Genomic DNA, 18,813 nt, shown 5'->3' with positions numbered 1-18,813 from the left:
GGTCATATTCTCATGGGTCATGAGATACAGCCCTGCATTGGGCTCCTTGCTCAGCAGGGAGTCTGCTTGAAAATTCTCCCCCCCCCTCCCCTTGCGCATGCCTTCTCTCTCTCAAATACATAAATAAATCTTAAAAAAAAAAAAAAAAAGAAAAATGCTAAGGGAAAATTTTCACACTGAAAGAAAATGATACCAGAGGAAAACATACTCGAAAGGGAGTGAAGAATTTGGCAATGATAAATATCCAGGTAAACGTAAAAGATTAAGTATCCTGCTGTACAGTTAAATGGGCTACATTCACTGTAGCATCCCCTCGTTCTGTATGCATCCAGAATTTGAATGATCTGCAGATGTAAACCTCAAAATGAGACTACTGAGAGGGGACATGACAGCTATTCTTCAAATATTCAAAACCTGTTATGTGTAACTTCTTAAGTAGCACTAAAGTTAATGAGAAATTACAGGGCATCAAATTTCATCTCAATATAAAGAAGAATTTTTCTAAAAACTAGGACTTTGACAGTAGGCTTTCTTGCAAGGTAATGAGCTTCCTGTCAGTAAATAGAGGTTTGATAATTATCTATCTGGGATGCTAGAGTAGGATTATCTTTTAGGATACTAATCTACTAACTTCTTGATTTATCTAACTCTATGTTGCCCAATACAAAGATATATTACACCAAGCAACTCTGAACACAATCCCTAATATACAGTATAAATTTTCTCTTTTGCCTTTTCTATCAACCCCTCTGCAGTCACATCTTTTATTTCCACAATTTTATCTTTTAATTCTAATTTCTAAAAATGCAAATACTATTTTTTAAATGTGTATGGTATCTTACAGGTTATAAAAACAATTCCAAATACATTAGTTCATTTGGACCTTTCAAGATCCTCTGGCTGGAAAGATATTTATAAAATTGTTAAGTGTCATAATGACAGTCCCTGAACTACAGCACAGTAAAAGAAATTACAAATCAACTATTCTGGACTGTTGCCTATTTGGATTTGAAAAGCATATTCACTGACTTTATTCTCTTCTGCCACTGTATGACCAACGCCTGTATTTAAGACAACCTTTAAATTTTAAGTTAAATGAGTATGACAGAGTTTGAGAAACACGCTATTTTTAAGGATATTAATCCCTGGCCTTTAAAACAAAGTGATGGAGTACTTCTACCTATACCCAAAAGGGTACACTAAAAATTACCTGTTGCAGAATCTGACTTTCTATCAGAAGTGGGTGGTGTCTCACAAAGCTCCACATTTCTGGACTGAGAGTTTTCAGAAGTGTTGTTAGGTTCACATGAGGTGGGTGGAGTAGAGACTGAACTTTCTGACTGGCTGCCATTTGCCACCGATGTTTCACCTTTTAATGAGTGCATCTAGGGAGAAAACACATTGGAATTTAATGAACAGGTAAGAATCTAAACCTACCTGGCAGATGAGGCCAAAATATAAGTCAATTGTCTCCATAGGAGGGAAAAGTACTAAACCTTCTAAGTACATGAATCTAAACTGTGTAATCCTACACATGGTATAATCACACTGTGGAATTCAACTACAATGTGACAAGAACATAAAAAGATTTTCAAAGCACAATGATTTTCCTTCAAATTAGAATTCTAGGAAAAAAGTTTGAAGCTATCTTAGCCATTTGCCCAAAGAGGATACGAATGAGAAATTGACTAAATTCCTTAAAATGTGTCAAGCAATACAGTTTGGGAACTTAATGTGCAACCTCTCTCTCGCAACAAAGGAATAGTGATGTGTATTAGTAGTTACATGAGGGAGGAAAGAAGGGAGAGTAAGAAGTCACTCATTAGGTTCAGGTACTTACAACTTCACAATGCTATTTTCAAAACCAGTCCAGGAAAATAATATTTACTACCTTTTAAAAGTTTAATGGCATGGCAGGTTCCTGATTATACAGAGCAGCTCCAAAAATATTCCAATGTCAAGTTTCTGACATACCATTTTCCCATGTTTATAATAAAGAAATTCTGTTCCTTCTCACCTGCCGGACTTTGTGAATTCTGGTAACAAGTTCATCTGCAGAAACACTTCCTGCTATTACTTCCAAGGGAATTCCACTGTCTCCAATAAAGAAACTGGATGGAACACACACTACGGGATCTGTACAATTTAATTAAGTCTAACGATTCATGAAAAACAAGGGCATAATTTTATGAAATATTACTGATAAAAAAGCAGAACAAATCTTTGTTAATTTCACAATGTTATCAGCTAACATGTTTACCAAATAATTTCAACTACCTTATCATTATGCTTGTCATGCATGTGATAGATAAACTGATTTGTTTTATTTGTATTGTATAACTGAGTGGAGAACATCCACTACATTCCCCTCTATTGTCACTTTTACATCTATCTTGCCCCTTAACAGCTTCTTCTAACATTCCAACCAAACTGCTCTATACTGCTTTCCAGATATTGACAATAAAAAAACTCTCTATGATCCCCTTTGTTACAATGTATTATCTCAAAGGACACTTAGTAACATAAATTTTCAATAAACAAGAATGCAAGAGTTCCTAAATAAAAATGAATAATTTCAAAATGTCATGAATTAACCAAAAGAAAGGCAAATCCTCAAGCAAAATATGTATCAAACCAATTCTTTATTGAAAGGATACAGATTTGTGAAAATTGTAGGCAGGCTTCACTGTAAAACAAAATCAAACAGAAAATCACTAGATGCATGCCTTTTCCAAATACTCCGTTGTTTTTATAAAAATGTACTGAACCAATTAAAATGATTTTTCTGAAAGTACTAGTTCCTTTCACAGTCATCAGGTGGGAGGAGAAAAGTGCAATTCTTATTTTAGAGACCTTTTCTGGTTTGTTTTATAATTTTCGGATTAAAGAGCTACTTGCTCTTGCAACCCACAAACTCGTGGCTGGATCTGGGGACTAAAAATCAAGCAGGTATCTGCCATGTTGCTTCCTCAGCAGCAAGTATACCTCAATACAATACCTTAACTTGTAACAAGAGGCTATTAATGCTTATAACTTACTTGTGCAAAAGATAATACAGTACTTTGTAGTAAGAAATGATTCAAAACAACCTAAATATCCACCAGTAAAAACTAAGCAATCATTAAAAAGATACAAAAAAGTGTATCAAAATGCTACCACTTTTGTGAAAAAGGGGAGGAAAATAAACAAGAATGTAAGAAAGGGGAGGAAAATAGATTTGGTTACTGCAGAGAAGGGAACTGGGTGGTTAGGGACAAGGATAGGTGGGACTTTACATTATGATACAAGTAAGAGATACTAATCACTGTGGGTCAATAATACCAAGAATCAAATTAATATTTCCAAGAATTAGAAATTTGTTTCATTTTCTGAATATAAACCATGATCATAAAAACATCTGAGAATAGAATGGGAAAGTATAAAGAAAAAAATTACGAAGAGTCCTACCTTCCCAAAACTAACCAAAGTAAACTTTTTTTAAAGATTTATTTATTTGGGGGGAGGGAGGGGCAACAGGAGAGGAGAGAGAGAATCTTCAAGTAGACTCCCTGCTGAGCACAGAGCCCAACACAGGGCTATATCCCAGGACCCTGAGATCATGATCTGAGCCGAAATCAAGAGTGGGACCCTTAACCCACTGAGCCACCGAGGCAGGCGCCCCACCAATGTTAACTTCTGATGTATTTCCTACCAGTCTATTTTCAACACAGGCTATCTCTATAAATAAATACACACCAGAATGTTACTAAAACATTAGATAATTTCATAATTATATAATATATAAAATCTACTTTCATCATTTAAGACACATTAGATTCTATTAGCAGGCAGTCCATAATGAAACAAACAGCAACCATCCTATACACAGGTATCCCTGCAACTGCTTTTAGAAATTTGTTTTTAAAAAAGAAAAAAAAAAAATTTGTTTTTAAAAATGCTAGATACAGGGCTCCTGGGTGACTCAGTTGGTTAAGCGTCCAACTCTTGATTTTGGCTCAGGTCATGATCTCAGGGATGTGAGATCAAGCCCTGCAGTGGGCTCCTCACTGGGCATGAAGCCTACTTAAGATTCTCTCTCTCCCTCTCCCTCTGCCCCTCCCCCTCTCCCCCCTCTCTCTTTCTCAATAAAAAAAAAACTGCTACATACATCAGTCTGTATATAACCTCAAGAATTCTGATATTCTCATCTCTTCCACATTTCCAATATACCCCTACACTCCTCCTGCCATTACTGGTACTTCTGGAAATAATGGACAATATAAATGACAGGATATACATTAAAATGGTAAGATTCTTTTTTTTAAGGATTATAGCTCAATAAATATATAGTTCAATAACTCCTGCTGTGAGGCAAACCACTATGATTTGTTTTATGACATTTTTAATACTGAAAAATTTTTAGTAAAAAATTTACAAACTGGGGCACCTGGATGGCTCAGTCAGAAGAGCACGTGACTCTTGATCTCAGGGTCATGAGTCTGAGCCCCACGTTGGGTGTAGACATTACTTAAATAAATAAAATTAAAAAAAAAAAACAAAAACCTACAAACTTACAGGTAAATTGCTAAATATTTTAATCTTGACAGTAACTTTCAACCACCACTCATTCATTCTGATATTATCAGTATCAAAAGGACAAAAATGCCATTTTATAGTTGCTAATGAATTAATGCTTCTAGGACTGATCATTGATGCCTGCTGCTAACATCATAAAGTAAGACAACAGGTCATTATGTGCCTTCTAATGGAAGAATGGAAGACATTACCACTATTTATGAAGTAGTCTTGATGGAAAAAAAAAATCTAACCTGAATCCAACTGTCAATTTACAGGAAATAGAGGACAGAGGAACATATTAGATAACACTAACAGGGATGCAGTCAACAAAATCCATACTGTAGGAAACTAAAGAACAAATGACCTAGTTTCTCCAAAATATTAACTGCAAAGAAAAAAAGGGGGGGAGGGGGGAGTCTACAGACTAAAGGAGACTTGAGAGATCAACACATCACAGTGTGTGGACCATGATGGATCCTCAACCAAACAAATTATAATAAATTAAGAATACAACTATGACATAGATAAGACAACTGAAAATATGAACAGTAGCTGGGTATTTGCTATTAAGAAACTTTTATTAATTTGTTTTTGAAGTATTACAGTTATGTTAAAAATTTAGTTTTTCACATATTAAATTTAGGTTAATTAATGTTAAAAAATATATTTTTTAGAGACATACTAAAACATTCATTGATGAAGTGACATGATGACTGAGATTTGCCACAAAAGTATACGTGATGAGTGGAAATGGGTCGGGGTATAGCTCAAACAAGACGGACTATAAGTTGATAATTACCGAAGTAGTTGACAAGTACATGGGAGTTCATTACACTTTCACTTACTTGTGTATATGTTTGAAATTTTCTACAATAAAAAAACATTTTTAAGGGGGGAGGAGAAGGAATGGATTAACAAATAAAAGAGACTTGTGGATATCAAGTACTGTGAGGACCTAAAAAAGTCCTTACTCCTACTGAATTAATAAACAGCTTCATTCCCAAAATAGGATCCAAAACAGTGGTCAACCTTCCAGAGATAATCGATATATAATTTATAATTTACAGTTACTTCCAAGTTCTTAGAAGCTAAGGATCACATTCTTTTGCATTCCTGGTACATGTCACATTGCTGCTTGGTGGACCAGCAGAACTTAAAAGTTTTTCAGCAAGATATCATGATGTATTTGGAAAATGGCAATCAGAATTTAAGTCCCCAACATGCCCTAGAGAAAAATCAACATTCTTATAATCTAAGAGTATCACCATAAATCTCAACAAAAGACAATGGTTATAATATTTAAAAAATTAACACATATAAGCAAACCTTTTGGTATCGATTTTAATAGCAACAAAACTGTCTGAAGATGCTTCTGTCACTTTCTCATCTTCCCAACTTGCAGCCATCTGTGTAGACTGCTCATCATCACCTGTAAAACATTTCAAGGATACTTATGAGCCAATATCTGCAGATTCTTTTCCCTTAGAATATGGAATTTCAAATAAAATATAATTCCACAAATACTACAATTGGTATTTTCTACCAAGTTTGAAAACTAAAATTTTCCCATAAAATGAAAAGCATGATAATGCACTGTTAACATTACAAAAAGTAATGAAAACAGCTTAGACAACTAAAAATAAATAAATAAATAATGACGATGTAATGAAAAAGAATGAAGGTATCTCGATTTTACAAAGTATTTTCTAAAAAAAGACATCCAAATTATGAAGCAAATGGTATCACAATAATTGGAAGTCATAGTAGAAATGTACAGCAGCTATTTTGGCTTTTGTATGTGTGATTTTAGAAAATAAATGCACAATATTCTTCCTTTATGTAGCACTTTTCTGTCGAGCTCAATGTTCCCACACCACACCATCACTCCCCAGAATTCCTCCAAGGTAGACAGAAGCAAGTGCAATTCTGATTGCAGTTTTGGACTTGCCTTTTATTATAGGTATGCTAATTTTAAAAGATATGCTGATCCAGGGGCACCTGGGTGGCTCAGGTGGTTAAATGTCCACTCTTGATTTCGGCTCGGGCCATGATCTCAGGGTCTTGAGATCAAGACCCTGACATGGGCTCCACACTCAGCAGGAGTCTGCTTCTCTCTTCCTTTCCCTCTGTCCCTCCCCCTGCTCACATGCGTGCACACGTGCTCTCTCTCTAAAATAAATAAATCTAAAAAAAAAAACAAAAGTTATGCTGGAGCGCCTGGGTGGCTCAGTCGGTTAAGCGGCTGCCTTCGACTCAGGTTGTGATCCCAGGGTCCTGGGTTCCAGCCTCGCATCAGGCTCCCTGCTCAGCGGAGAGCCTGCTTCTCCCTCTCCCTCTGCCTGCTTGTGCGCTCTCTCTGTCAAATAAATAAATAAAATCTTTATTAAAAACAAAAAAGTTATGCTGATCCAAAAGTTATCTATGGTGATAGAATTCAGCATAGCAGTTACCTGGGTGGAGGTGTTACTGATTGGGAAAGAGCATGAAGGAGCCTTCTGGGGGTGCTGGAAATATTTATATCCTATCTGGATGAGAGTTACACGAGTGTGTTAATATATAAAAATTCACTGAGCTGCTCACTTAATATATTTCACTTAATATACTGTATATCATACTTCAATAACAAAATGTTTTAAAAGTTATATCTATCAGATATTACTTCCTTTTTAGACTTGTTACGTCTAGACTTTGACATAACCACTTACTGGTGGGCAGAAGGAAACTTACCCAAGTAAGTCAATGAAAAATACTTCTGATGTTTAGCAGAGCTAAGTGCTTTCTCAAAAGTGAACAACTTCTGCCAATTTAAAGATTAAAAAAGTTCTCAGGTCACATTTTTGCTTACCAAAAATGAGATAATTCTGTGTCTATTCTTCCACAAGCTGTTTTCTTATGTGTAGCCCCTTTCCCCTATTTAATCCACCCTCAGCCCTCCTCATCTCAGTTACCTGTTTAAGGTAACTCCATCCTTTCAGTTTTTAGGCTAAAAACTAATTATCCTTGACTTCAGCTGACTCTACCTCCAAAATATATCCAGAATGTAATTATTTCTTACCACTTTCACTGCTACCACCCTGATTTAATCTACCACATCTCACCTAGATGATTACAATAGCCTCCTAACTGGTCTCCCTTCCCAATCTAGCCCCCAACCCCACGCCAATCAATATAGCTTTTACTACATCTTTTAAAATACCACAAATAAGTCTGAAAAGTCATCTAGCATCTTGCTGTTGCTGTAGCTGGACAACTTAGATCTTATTCATTAGCCTGCTGAACTCTGCCTTTTTCAGAAACATAGATACCGGGCGCCTGGGTGGCTCAGTTGTTAAGCGACTGCCTTCGGCTCAGGTCATGGTCCCGGGGCCCTGGGATCGAGTCCCATATCGGGCTCTCTCCTCTGCGGGAAGCCTGCTTCTCCCTCTCCCACTCCCCCTCCTTGTGTTCCCCCTCTCACTGTGTCTCTCTCTGTCAAGTAAATAAATAAAATCTTTAAAAAAAAAAAAAAAAAAAAAAAGAAACATAGATACCATCCAAAAATTTACTGATATCCTTGTTTTTAACTACTGTGGCTTGCTAAATCAAAGCAGCTGAGTTTGATACAAGCCCAATGTCATTTCCTTCAAAATTAACTCATCTTTCTGGACTTGAGACACTGAACAAACAATACTTGGCCTCATCCAAACCCCACAGATGTGCTTTTCAACCAAGAAATTCCAGATTTCAACAAGAGAACCATTCTACTGAATAACAATATTTATGGGGAAGTGACCATACAAAAACCTCATCTTGTAAGGGAAGCCCAGTGTAGCCCCCTTGATCGTGTTCTTTTTTCTTTTTTTTTAAAAGTAATCTATATACCAGGGGAGCCTGGTTGGCTCAGTCGTTAAGCGTCTGCCTTCGGCTCAGGGCAGGCATGATCCTAGGGTCCTGGGATCGAGCCCCACATCGGGCTCCCTGCTCCGCAGGAAGCCTGCTTCTCCCTCTCCCACTCCCCCTGCTTGTGTTCCTTCTCTCACTGTGTCTCTCTCTGTCAAATAAATAAAATCTTAAAAAAAAAAAGTAATCTCTACATCCATCGTGGGGCTCAAACTCACATGCTCTACCGACTGAGCCAGTCAGGAGCACCCCCTCCCCCAGATCATATACTGTACATGACTACAGGTAATGGGAATAGTAGCCAATTCTTTTCTATTTCCCCACCATTTGTCATCTCAGAGCCTCTTCTTTCTCCTTCCAAGGAGATGGAGTTCTACACTGATGTGACTGAAGTCCCTTCACAGGGTTCCTCTGGGGCCTTTCACAATAACTATGCATCCCTTCACAGTGATGTCGACATTTTCTGGTACGCCAACAGTCTGACTGCTGGCTGCAGTAGATGTGGCAAAGCTTCTCAGTCTGTTCTTAATACGGCAACTTTCATCAAAGAGTCTTACCACATCAGTCCTCTGCTCAAAATCCTACAATGGCTCCCAATTTCCCTCACATTAAAAGTCAAACTCCCTACAAATGGTCTCATACCTCCAGTTACCTCTGACCTCATTTCTCTTTACCTTATTCTGATTCAGCTAATACAAAAACACTCTTACTTTAAGGTCTTTGTACTAGTTGTTTCCTCTGCCTGGAATGTTCTTTCCTCAGATATTTAGATGGTTAATACTCAACTCCTTTAAGTTCTTGGTCAAATATTACCTTCTCAATAAAGCCTTCCCTACTACACACTACTTTAAATTGACAGCCTTTAGGGGCAGCTAGCTGGCTCAGCCAGTAGAGCATGTGACTCTTGATCTCAGGGTCATGAGCTCAAGTCCCACAAGTCCCATATATACAAATATATACAAATAAAGAACAAAATGACAGCCTTCAGACATTCCCAAAGTTCCCTAATCTCCTGGTCTTTTGTTCCCCCTGTAATACTTAGGATCTTCTAATAAACCATGTGTTTTACTTACTATATTTACTGTCTCCCTCAACTAGAAAGCAGGCTCCATGAAAGCAAGGACTGTTTTCTTTTTTATTTACTAATATAACTCAAATGCCTACGATATAAGCTGGCATATGGTAAGTACCTGGCATACAGCAAGCCCTCAGTAAGTATTTTGTGGAATGAACAGCTAAATTTCTGGTATAGTAAGTATCTTGGCATACCTACAATAACTGACTAATGCTGCATATATATACATATTTTTTAAAGATTTTATTTATTTATTTGACAGAGAGAGACACAGCGAGAGAGGGAACACAAGCAGGGGGAGTGGGAGAGGGAGAAGCAGGCTTCCCACGGAGCAGGGAGCCTGATGCGGGGCTCGATCCCAGGACCCTGGGATCATGACCTGAGCCAAAGGCAGACGCTTAACGACTGAGCCACCCAGGCGCCCCTAATGCTGCATATGTGAATATATTCTATGTGAGATGATCCAGGAATAATAGGAGCTTGACAAATCTGGCCATGGAAAAGTAAATAGGGGGTAGAACGCATCCACAGACCAGGACCAAAAAGAATGCCCATTAGCAGACTCCCAGATGTTGAGGAAGCAAATGAGGAAAACTATAAGCTAAATGTGAAACAAATGAGACACTGCCTGCCCTCCGTGGAGTTTAAAAATCTAATGGTACAAAAAATGTACTTGTTTAGTAAACAATTATAAATAATTATAGTAATAAATACGGTGAAAAAAAAGAACAGATCTAAGAAAATAACGAGACCTTTTTAGATCAGTCAGGGAAGCCTTCTCTAGGGTGGCATTTAAGGGAAGACATAAAGGATGAAAAGGCTGAGCTGGGCCAAGAGTCTGAACAGTTCACTAAGAAGGTATTTACGTGTAGGAAAAGGCCCGTGTGACTGGGAATGTCATAAACAACAGGGAACACGAGACAAGAGGAGACTAAAGAGTTGAGATTCAAAGATGACTCCCACACTACGGTTTATCCACCTGAATGTAAAAGTCGTGCCATATACTAAATGTACAACACTGATGGGGAGAAACACAAGTTCAGGCAGTAAACATACTTTTATACTTGAGAATCCTGTGAGGCATCTAAGTGGGGATGACGACTGGGTAGCTAGAAGTATGGATCTCCTATTTCTGAGGTTGGTACTTCTTACTATGTTGTACCATGTGGGGAGGGTCCCAAATATCACATCCCCGTTAGCAGTGTCTGTCCATAGCTCAGCCTAGTGGCAGCAACACCTCTTAACTAACAAGAGACGTAAGGTTGAATGGAATTACTTAACTCACTGCGACCTACCTTAACTCTACGGAGTAAGATTATTAACTGCTGATTTCAGTATCTTTAGTTTCTTATTAATCAGTATATGAACTATGCTATGGAGTTAGGTCAGCCTAAAATTTTAGTAGAAAATGTTGTATCTTTGGTAGTATCAGCAGTACCCAAAGTAAAGACACTTAAAAAGAACAATACAAGGACACCTGGCTAGCTCAGTAGGTAGAGCATGTGACTCTTGATCTCAGGGTTGTGAGTTCGAGCCTCACATGGGCTGTGGAGATTTTTAAAAAAATAAAATCTTAAAAACAAACAAACAAAAGAACAATACAAACTCAGAAGCAAAGAGTTGCAGATCTTAGTACAGCCAGGAATTCCAATCCAGAAAACGTCAACTAGTCAAAATCTAAAAGCTTTTGTGGTCTTTTTGAACCTAAAAGGGCAGTAAATAGTGTCTGTCATGAAAAGTTTAGCCCACTAGCAACACTAGTCTGTGAACTGACACCTTTGCTTCAGGATCCTTGTCAGAATATTCTGCCTTCCCAAGAACAGAATCAAAATCTTCAGTTTTATTTCTTTCAATTTACAAAGACATAATACCTTTACAAAGACATAATACCTTGAAAATACTTGCTAAGTTCTTCTCTGAACTAGTAGTAATCTCTCCAGTTTTAATTCTACAATTTTCTTTAATTCATCCATGAAATCAACTTGCGTGAAGTGCTTCCCAAATGAGGGGTTATATGAAACAAAGTATACCCTTAAGACCACTTCTTCCAGCCTTTAAGATATCTTTTTAATTTTCTACTGAGTTGGTTTATTATTGTAAAGGTATCCCATCTAAGAAAATCATAAATTCTGGCTATGAACAAAGGTCTAGGCAATATGTAAGTGTTGCAGTTTCAAGACCCCAATATCTACATATTCCTGGAGTGAAACTAATCCTACCTAGTGTTGGAGATTAAATTCCTAAAAACTCTAGGAAAGCCAACAGTATTTTGAACAGGTCAAGGGACAAACTCCTTTGACAGATTGCTAACGGTGTTCCTACAAACATTCAACAAACATTCATTGATACTCTACAAACATAATATGTACTCATCCGTAAAAAGTTAACTGAAGAATGTATACACACACACACAGAGTCCCAAAGACCTCTAACCTTATTTTGCTATAGTAATAACTACCACTACTGTTTCCTATGTTTGTTCTAGAATTTCTTATTTCAAATTAACTATTTAGCCCAAAAAGATCTTCTAGGACCATTTAGACACCATCAGTTGTGTTTTTTGTTTAAAAAATGACTACCATCAGGGAGCCTGGATGGTTCAATCGGTTAAGTGTCTGACTCTTGATTTCGGCTCAGATCAGGATCTCAGGGTCCTGGGATCAAGCCCAGCATTGGGCTGCCCACTCAGCTGGGAGTCTACCTGAGGATTCCCTCCCTCTCCCTCCGCCCTTCCCCCCTAAAATAAATAATTTTTTTTTTAAATGACTACCATAATCCTAGATTTCCTGACTTCTACACCAATTTCATTAATACATGAAGTCTACAGTTCTTGTTTTTTCTTAAGAAACAAACAAACAAAACAAAACAAAACCAAAAAAACACACCTGAAGCTGCTAAAAAAAAAATTTGTCAAGACAAGATGGAAATACTTTTTGTGATCCTGGTGCAGGTCACTTAACCACTGTGGACATAAATTTCCTCATCTATAAATGGGTATAATAATACCTGTTCTACTTACCAAAGAATCAACCAAAATTTTATATGAAAAACAACTTAAAATGTCATAAAACTATTAATATACTCTTAATGAGCATAGTTAAGTATCATTTAATTCTCCTTTCCTTTGTAATCCCTTTTTTATCCCACTTTTTTTTCCTTACAAGATTATAGCAGTTATGTATGTAAAATACAACTCTAAAGCAGCATAAGAGGATCAAACTGCTTTTCTAATTAACAACACTGAACTAAAAATTTGGCATAACTTAAAACAATTATAAATTTCAAATTTTATGTTAAGTGAAACTCGTATTTTAGCATTTCTTCACTGCAGTGCATAAAGTTATAGAGCTGTTATCTACTCTCCCACGAGTCATAAGTGAATGCGTACACCGTTATTAAGCACAAATTGCTGAAATAATACACCTCAAATTAATAGAAGTCACAAACACTAATTTGGCTCATGTAATGAGAACAGCAAAACCATAGAGGCTTAGGTCTACTATAAATCTAGATGATTTCTGTGATAAAATAGGGTGGTAATAAAAGACGGAGCAAAATAAACCAGAGTAACACGGATAAATGAGTTAGCTCAGGTTCTCGAAACTGTAGATATTAGACTAGGTAGACAGCAAAACGAACCAAAGACTGAACGTCTTCTTCTAAACAAACGGTACAAAAAACAACTTGCAACAAAGCAAATATTCCACATTAGACTCTCTCCCCCCATTACAATTGAAAAAAAAAAAATCCAACCTATATAAATCTCAAAAGTTTGCGTTTCAGGAACGTGACGACCGCTAGTAGCCGTCAACATCAGGTGGCTTCTCTTTGTTGCTCACCGATGACACAGCTTTCTTCCTGACAGTCCACAACTAATTACGAACCCAACTCCCTGTCGAAAGGCCTGTCTCTATCCCCACCTAAACACTTACGCTACACAAACGTTAGGCATCCCGAGGTGGGTCCCAGGGGACAGAGAGATCTACTGAGGTCCCGAGAGGGGGCTGCTGGGGTCTAAGTGCGCCAACTCCTTAGGGGGCTCAGCGGCGGTGGGCGGCGAGGGCCCGCCGGACGCTGTCCGGTGCCCCGCCAGAGCTGTAGGCGGGGCTCAGCAAGCTTTGGGGGCGAGGCGGGGACCGTGCCTCCCGCCGGGGTGCTGGGAGAAGCGGGAGCTGGGGGCCTAGGCAGGCTCGGCATGCCCCAAACGGAAGGGGGGAGCGCTGAGAAGCCAGGGACGGCAGCCTGGGCCTGTCGGAGCACGGAGGAAAGGCTGGTGGATCCTAGGATTGGAGGTAGGCCGGAGGGGTGTTCGGCCACAACTCGGGCCCCCGCCCCCTTCACCTGCCACGAACACCACGAAGACCGCGCCGCTCCTCTTGGCCGACGCGATGGCGGCCGGAATGGCGCCCTGGAACCACAACATCGCTCTCCTCGGGCCCAGGCGCTCGCTCGGAGTGTTGTCGCCGCGGTCCCGAAGCTGGCCCCGCCCTCTCCTTCGTCTGGCCCCGCGGCCCCCGCAGCCCCAGCTGGTCTGCCCCCCGCCTCGGCGCAAGCACGCAATCCCGTCAGCAGTCCCCTAGGACGCGCGCAAGCGCGCGAACCAGGAGCGCCCTGCGTCCCGTGACGCCACACGTCGCCGTTGACACCGCGCCCCAGGGCCTTGTCTCGTTGGCAAGTTGGTGTGTGCGCGCGGCCGCTAGGCCTCAGACCCTGCAGTTCCGGAAGTGGAAAGAGCCAGTGGGAAAGCTGACTAACCTCTACGGCGCGTCGGCGGCGCCTTCATGAGGCATGACGGGAATTGTAGTCTTCTTAGGCTTCTTTTCCTCCTATGTGGAAAACGTAACTGTGGTTTCCGGGGCACAGCTGAAGGGGGCAGCAATGAGAAAGCCTTTTTCCAATCTGTAAAGGGGAGGAGAGGACGCGGGGCTCACTGTCGAGGAGGTGCTCTGCGCCGCCTCCCTGAGACGGTAAGTATGGAGGAAGTCGTCCCCGCCCCGGGTGAAACCCTAATTGTGGACGATGTAATTCTTTATTATGATGAGTGGCCATTGTGTGATAGGGTAGGTGTTCCTCTGTATGGAACTAAGTGCGCTTCGACTTCTGCTGAACGTAGCAGCCCAACCCTGAAGAGAAAGGGTAAAAGCCGCAACGTCAACCTCTGTAATACCGTACAGCCCGTGTACCTGAGGGGAGGTGTTGGTAGAATGCAAGCCTCCAGCAGTCTCCTAGGCGTTTCCAAAACCTCAGAACATTGGCTCTGCTAGTGCCACAGCTGCTTTCTAAAGTGACTTAAAAGCAGAGAATAATCATTCATTCTCCATGGTAATCCAAAGGAGGAGGACAGATAATGCTTTTGTTTACAATTTTATATGTGAATGTTCTATAATCAAGATATGGCCTTTTGTGCTCGGTTGCCATCCCGGGGCTCCTGGCCGCTCAGTGGGTGGAGCATGTGACTCTTGATCTTAGGTTCTGAGTTCCAGCCCCACCCTGTGTGTAGAGATTACTTAAAAATGAAATCTTTAAAAAAAATTTTTTTTAATAACATGAAAACTGGTCTATACTTAATACTTTCTGGAATTACACAGTCTCTAATAACTATTAGCTAAGACTTATATGGCTTTTTTAAAGTTGCATATGTTATTATATTATACATTCTATCAATTGAATTGCCCTCTCAGCAGTACAACCATTTGACAATCTTTGCAGGATTAAGGTGCTACATCTGAAAACACCTCTTCCCTATAAATATTTTACCTAAAAATAGTTAACAGATTGCACTCTGATTGTATTTACTTTTTTCCAATCAGGCCTCTTATATAGTGTTCTTATACACGGAAACATAATGCTGCTTCTATAGGACATCATTTCTCAAGAAGAATTAAGAGTTGTTCTTCAATATCAACTTTAAATGGATGTCTTAAAATTCAGTTAACCTAGGGGCGCCTGTGTGGCTCAGTCGTTAAGCGCTGCTTTCGACTCAGGTCATGATCCCAGGGTCCTCAGATCGGGCTGCACATGGGGCACCCTGCTCGGCGGGAAGCCTGCTTCTCCCTCTCCCACTCCCCCTGCTTGTGTTCCCTCTCTCGCTGTGTCTCTGTCAAATATATAAATAAAGTCTTAAAAAAAATTCAATTGATCTGTAAATTCTTTCAGTAGAGTGATGTCTTTATTTCTAATGTAAGAATCATTCATAGCCTTTAATTCATTTATCAAATGTTTATTGCTCATCTACTATGAGCTAGACATACATACCAGGCATGGATACAGTGAGGCAATCAGACAGGGCCCTGCCTTTGTGACTGCACAATCTAAAGAGGAAGGCAGACACTGAACAAGTGATTGTAAGTGAGGATGAATGTCACAAAGGGGAAATTCTAAGTGCTTCAGAAATGTGAGATGATGACCAAAAATGTGTGATGACCAAACATGGATAGCAGGGGTAAGGAAAGCCCTTCCTGAGGAAATGACATGTCAGGGAAAATCTAACCAGGTGAAGGAAAAGACTAATCAAAGTAGAGGAAACAGTAATGTGAATGCTCTGAAGCCAGTGAGAACAGCACTTGAACTGAAATGTCCAGTGTGGCTAAAACATAGAAAGGGGAGTGCGGTGCAGATGAGGCTGGAAAGAAAGGCAAGAATTAGATCATACAAGGCCTTGGAAGTCCTGTTAAAGATTGGAGACATTTTTCTAAAAGTTGCAGAAAGCCATTGAAGAATTTTAAACAGAGGAGTTACATATAAGACTTGTGTTTTTAACATTTAACTATGCTACAGTTTAAATGGACTGGACTGGAAGTGGGATGGGTGAATGTGAAGAGACTGGTTTAAGAGGCTACTGTCCATGTGTAAGGGAAATGGAGAAGTGGATACTTTGGATATTTTGGAAGCAGACCCAACAGTTTTGTTGATTTATTAGATACAGAATTTGAGGAAGGAGGAGTCAAGAAAAAATCTTGGGTTCCTGTCTTGAGAAATTGTATAGAAGGTCTTACTGAGAGGGAGAACATTGAAGGACGAGCGGGTTTAGGGGGAGGAGTGTACGAAGACGTGAGTTCAAAATTAGACATGTTTTTGGAGTGCTGGAGACACAAAGTGGAGATAGTAGGCAAATACTAGGTTTGGAGCTCAGAAAACAGTTCTTAAACCTAGAGGTAGGGATTTTCTACATGGGACAATTGAGGCTCTGGAGGATGCTATCACTTATGAAGTATGCAAAGTCAGGCGAAGACAAGGGTATATGACTGAAGTCTCAACCTCTAACATCTACAGGGTTGTATAGAAAAGTATAAACCAATAAAGGAAACCCAGGAAAAATGGTGGGGTTGGAGGGAGAGGGACTGTGTGGAGGAAAATGGGAGAATGTGATACCAAAGAAACCAGGGGTAGAGAGAGTTTTGAGAAGGGAGTGAAAACAGCTATGTTGAATCCTACTGTTGGGTCAATTTAGATAAGATCTTTAAATGTCCATAGTTTTTAGCAACATAGAGGTGATTATCAACTTAGCAAGAGGGGCTTTGGATTCTCTGTGTAAGTTAGATGGCAATGGGTTGAAGAGAGAAGGGGGAAGTAAGGAAGGGATGTCAGTAAGTGTGAAGGGAAGGAAGAAAGGGGTACAGGTATTTGGAATGGTAAAGAACAGCCTTTTTAAATGATTGAAGAAATGTGTACACAATTCAGTACTGATAGAAAAGAGCTATGGAAACACAGGAAAGAGGGAGGGCTATGAAGATTGGAAGGAATATGAGGTATATGGCAAATTCTGCTAAGAGCCCACCTGACAATCATTCTTTTTCCATGCCCCCATTATCCCTTGCTGCCAGAGTTTCCCCACTGAGAGGGGAAACTGCCAGACACTTATTTTTTCAACCTCCCCTTCCTTCCAGGGCCTCATGGGAAGGGAGGGTGGCACTTCTAGGAGGAGTTTTCCTAATAAAAAGAGACACATGGAAGAAAGCACAACCCTTCTTTGCTGTATGTGGTTGTGTGCATATGATGCCTGGTACTGCTGCAGCTATCTTGTGGCCATGAGGAACGACATTGCCAACACTCTGAGAATGACAAAATGGAATATGGAAAGCACTGGTATCTATGATGACACAAGTCTTGTGAGATAATAACTAGGACAGTTACTGTAAGTCAAATGTTGCTTATTGTACACACCACGGTTCTAAACAAGCTGCAATGGGACCCAGAGCAGAAGCAGAGGAGATACCCCTTCCATTTTAACAGGAAGAGGGGGGAAAAAATAACTTTAGACTAAATCCATTCGTAAGTTTCAAGATACCCAATATTCACAAGAAGGTGGATGATTCAGTGCCAGCCCTTTACCATTGCTTGAAAAAGAAGTCAAAGCTGGCTTGGTAATATCACCTTGAAATATAAAGTCCTACACCTGCTTTTTTAACCTCCCCCCCCACCCGCCTTTTTTTATTCCATAGAAGCTTGCACCTGTTTACCACCAGAGGAGGCTATATGACTTACATATTGCAAAGCCATTTATATAAAAAACACGTAAAGGGAAAATAATATTCTCTGTTTTTGTTTTTTCTTGAGTGAAAGAGGGAAAAGTGTAAAGAAATTAAAATGATTATACAAAGGATAATCACTTGCCTATAGACCAGTGAGAGAATAGTTACGATATAAGGCTTATGGATTCATATGAATTTAAAAGGAGAGAAGGAACATTTAAATATATTCCAAACTTCACTCACAACAATCAAATTTTCATGAGTAAAGATGGGATGGCATTCTTTTCCCACTTCTCATAGAGATCCAGGTGAATAAGACCAATAAAAGTGGCAGTCACTCTATTAACAAGCTTAAGGCAGTAATGTAAGTAATTAAGCCCATGGACTCTGGAGTCAGGCTTTCCTGGCTCAATTATACAGCCAACAGTTACTGTGTGACCTTCGGAAATTTCTTCACCCCTCTCTCACTTCAGTTCCCTCACTAGTAAACTGGGATAAAAATAGAAACTCTCCTTTTAGGGCTGTTGTCATAAAATAGGGACCTTTGTAAGTGTTGAGCAAGTGCTAGTCACATAGTAATTAACTGCTTTATACATGCTAGCTATTATTTCTGCCTGCCTGCCAAAACCATACTTAAGAAAAATAAATGTGTGCCTTTCAGGATTCAAAGCATTTGACTCAGCTAGATCATTTCTTCATTTGATTACTGGACAAATATTTGTTGAGAAAGGCCCTGGTAGGATCTGAGAATGTATTAGTAAACAAAAGAGTAGTCATTTTTCCTGCTCTGAAAATTACATGCTGATGGATAGAAAAACATTAAGCAACCAA

The 18,813-nt window shown here is 39.6% G+C and overlaps 1 protein-coding gene and 1 long non-coding RNA gene across 5 annotated transcripts in view; one reads left to right on the top strand and one right to left on the bottom strand.

The window, feature by feature from the left end:
- The window catches only part of UBXN4 (UBX domain protein 4), a 58,624-nt gene extending 44,535 nt beyond the window's left edge, over nucleotides 1–14,089 (bottom strand). The window contains exons 1-6 of one of the 4 annotated variants that reach the window (XM_064586458.1): nucleotides 13,853–13,979; nucleotides 6,506–6,741; nucleotides 5,884–5,986; nucleotides 2,658–2,686; nucleotides 2,018–2,136; nucleotides 1,211–1,385 (exon numbers count right to left, since the gene is read on the bottom strand). In XM_064586458.1, the coding sequence (XP_064442528.1) occupies nucleotides 1,211–1,385; nucleotides 2,018–2,136; nucleotides 2,658–2,686; nucleotides 5,884–5,963 (403 nt within the window). In that variant the 5' untranslated portion in view covers nucleotides 5,964–5,986; nucleotides 6,506–6,741; nucleotides 13,853–13,979. Of the gene's footprint in view, nucleotides 1–1,210; nucleotides 1,386–2,017; nucleotides 2,137–2,657; nucleotides 2,687–5,883; nucleotides 5,987–6,505; nucleotides 6,742–13,264; nucleotides 13,680–13,852 lie in introns of those variants that run through there. The other 3 variants (XM_064586456.1, XM_064586457.1, XM_064586459.1) reach the window with 3 other exon arrangements.
- Nucleotides 14,090–14,225: 136 nt separating this feature from the next.
- Nucleotides 14,226–15,658, top strand: LOC135363871 (uncharacterized). Its single transcript, XR_010410126.1, has 2 exons — nucleotides 14,226–14,478; nucleotides 15,322–15,658. It is a non-coding gene; the product is annotated as an uncharacterized LOC135363871 (long non-coding RNA).
- The last annotated feature ends 3,155 nt before the right edge of the window (nucleotides 15,659–18,813 follow it).

This window comes from Mirounga angustirostris, unplaced genomic scaffold (genome assembly GCF_029215605.1).
Source record: "Mirounga angustirostris isolate CCGP_5_RB_7025 unplaced genomic scaffold, mMirAng1.0.hap1 SCAF_3, whole genome shotgun sequence".
NCBI classification, from domain to species: domain Eukaryota; kingdom Metazoa; phylum Chordata; class Mammalia; order Carnivora; family Phocidae; genus Mirounga; species Mirounga angustirostris.
Note: the sequence above shows the minus strand (reverse complement) of the source record. Positions and strands in the feature narration are given on the sequence as shown.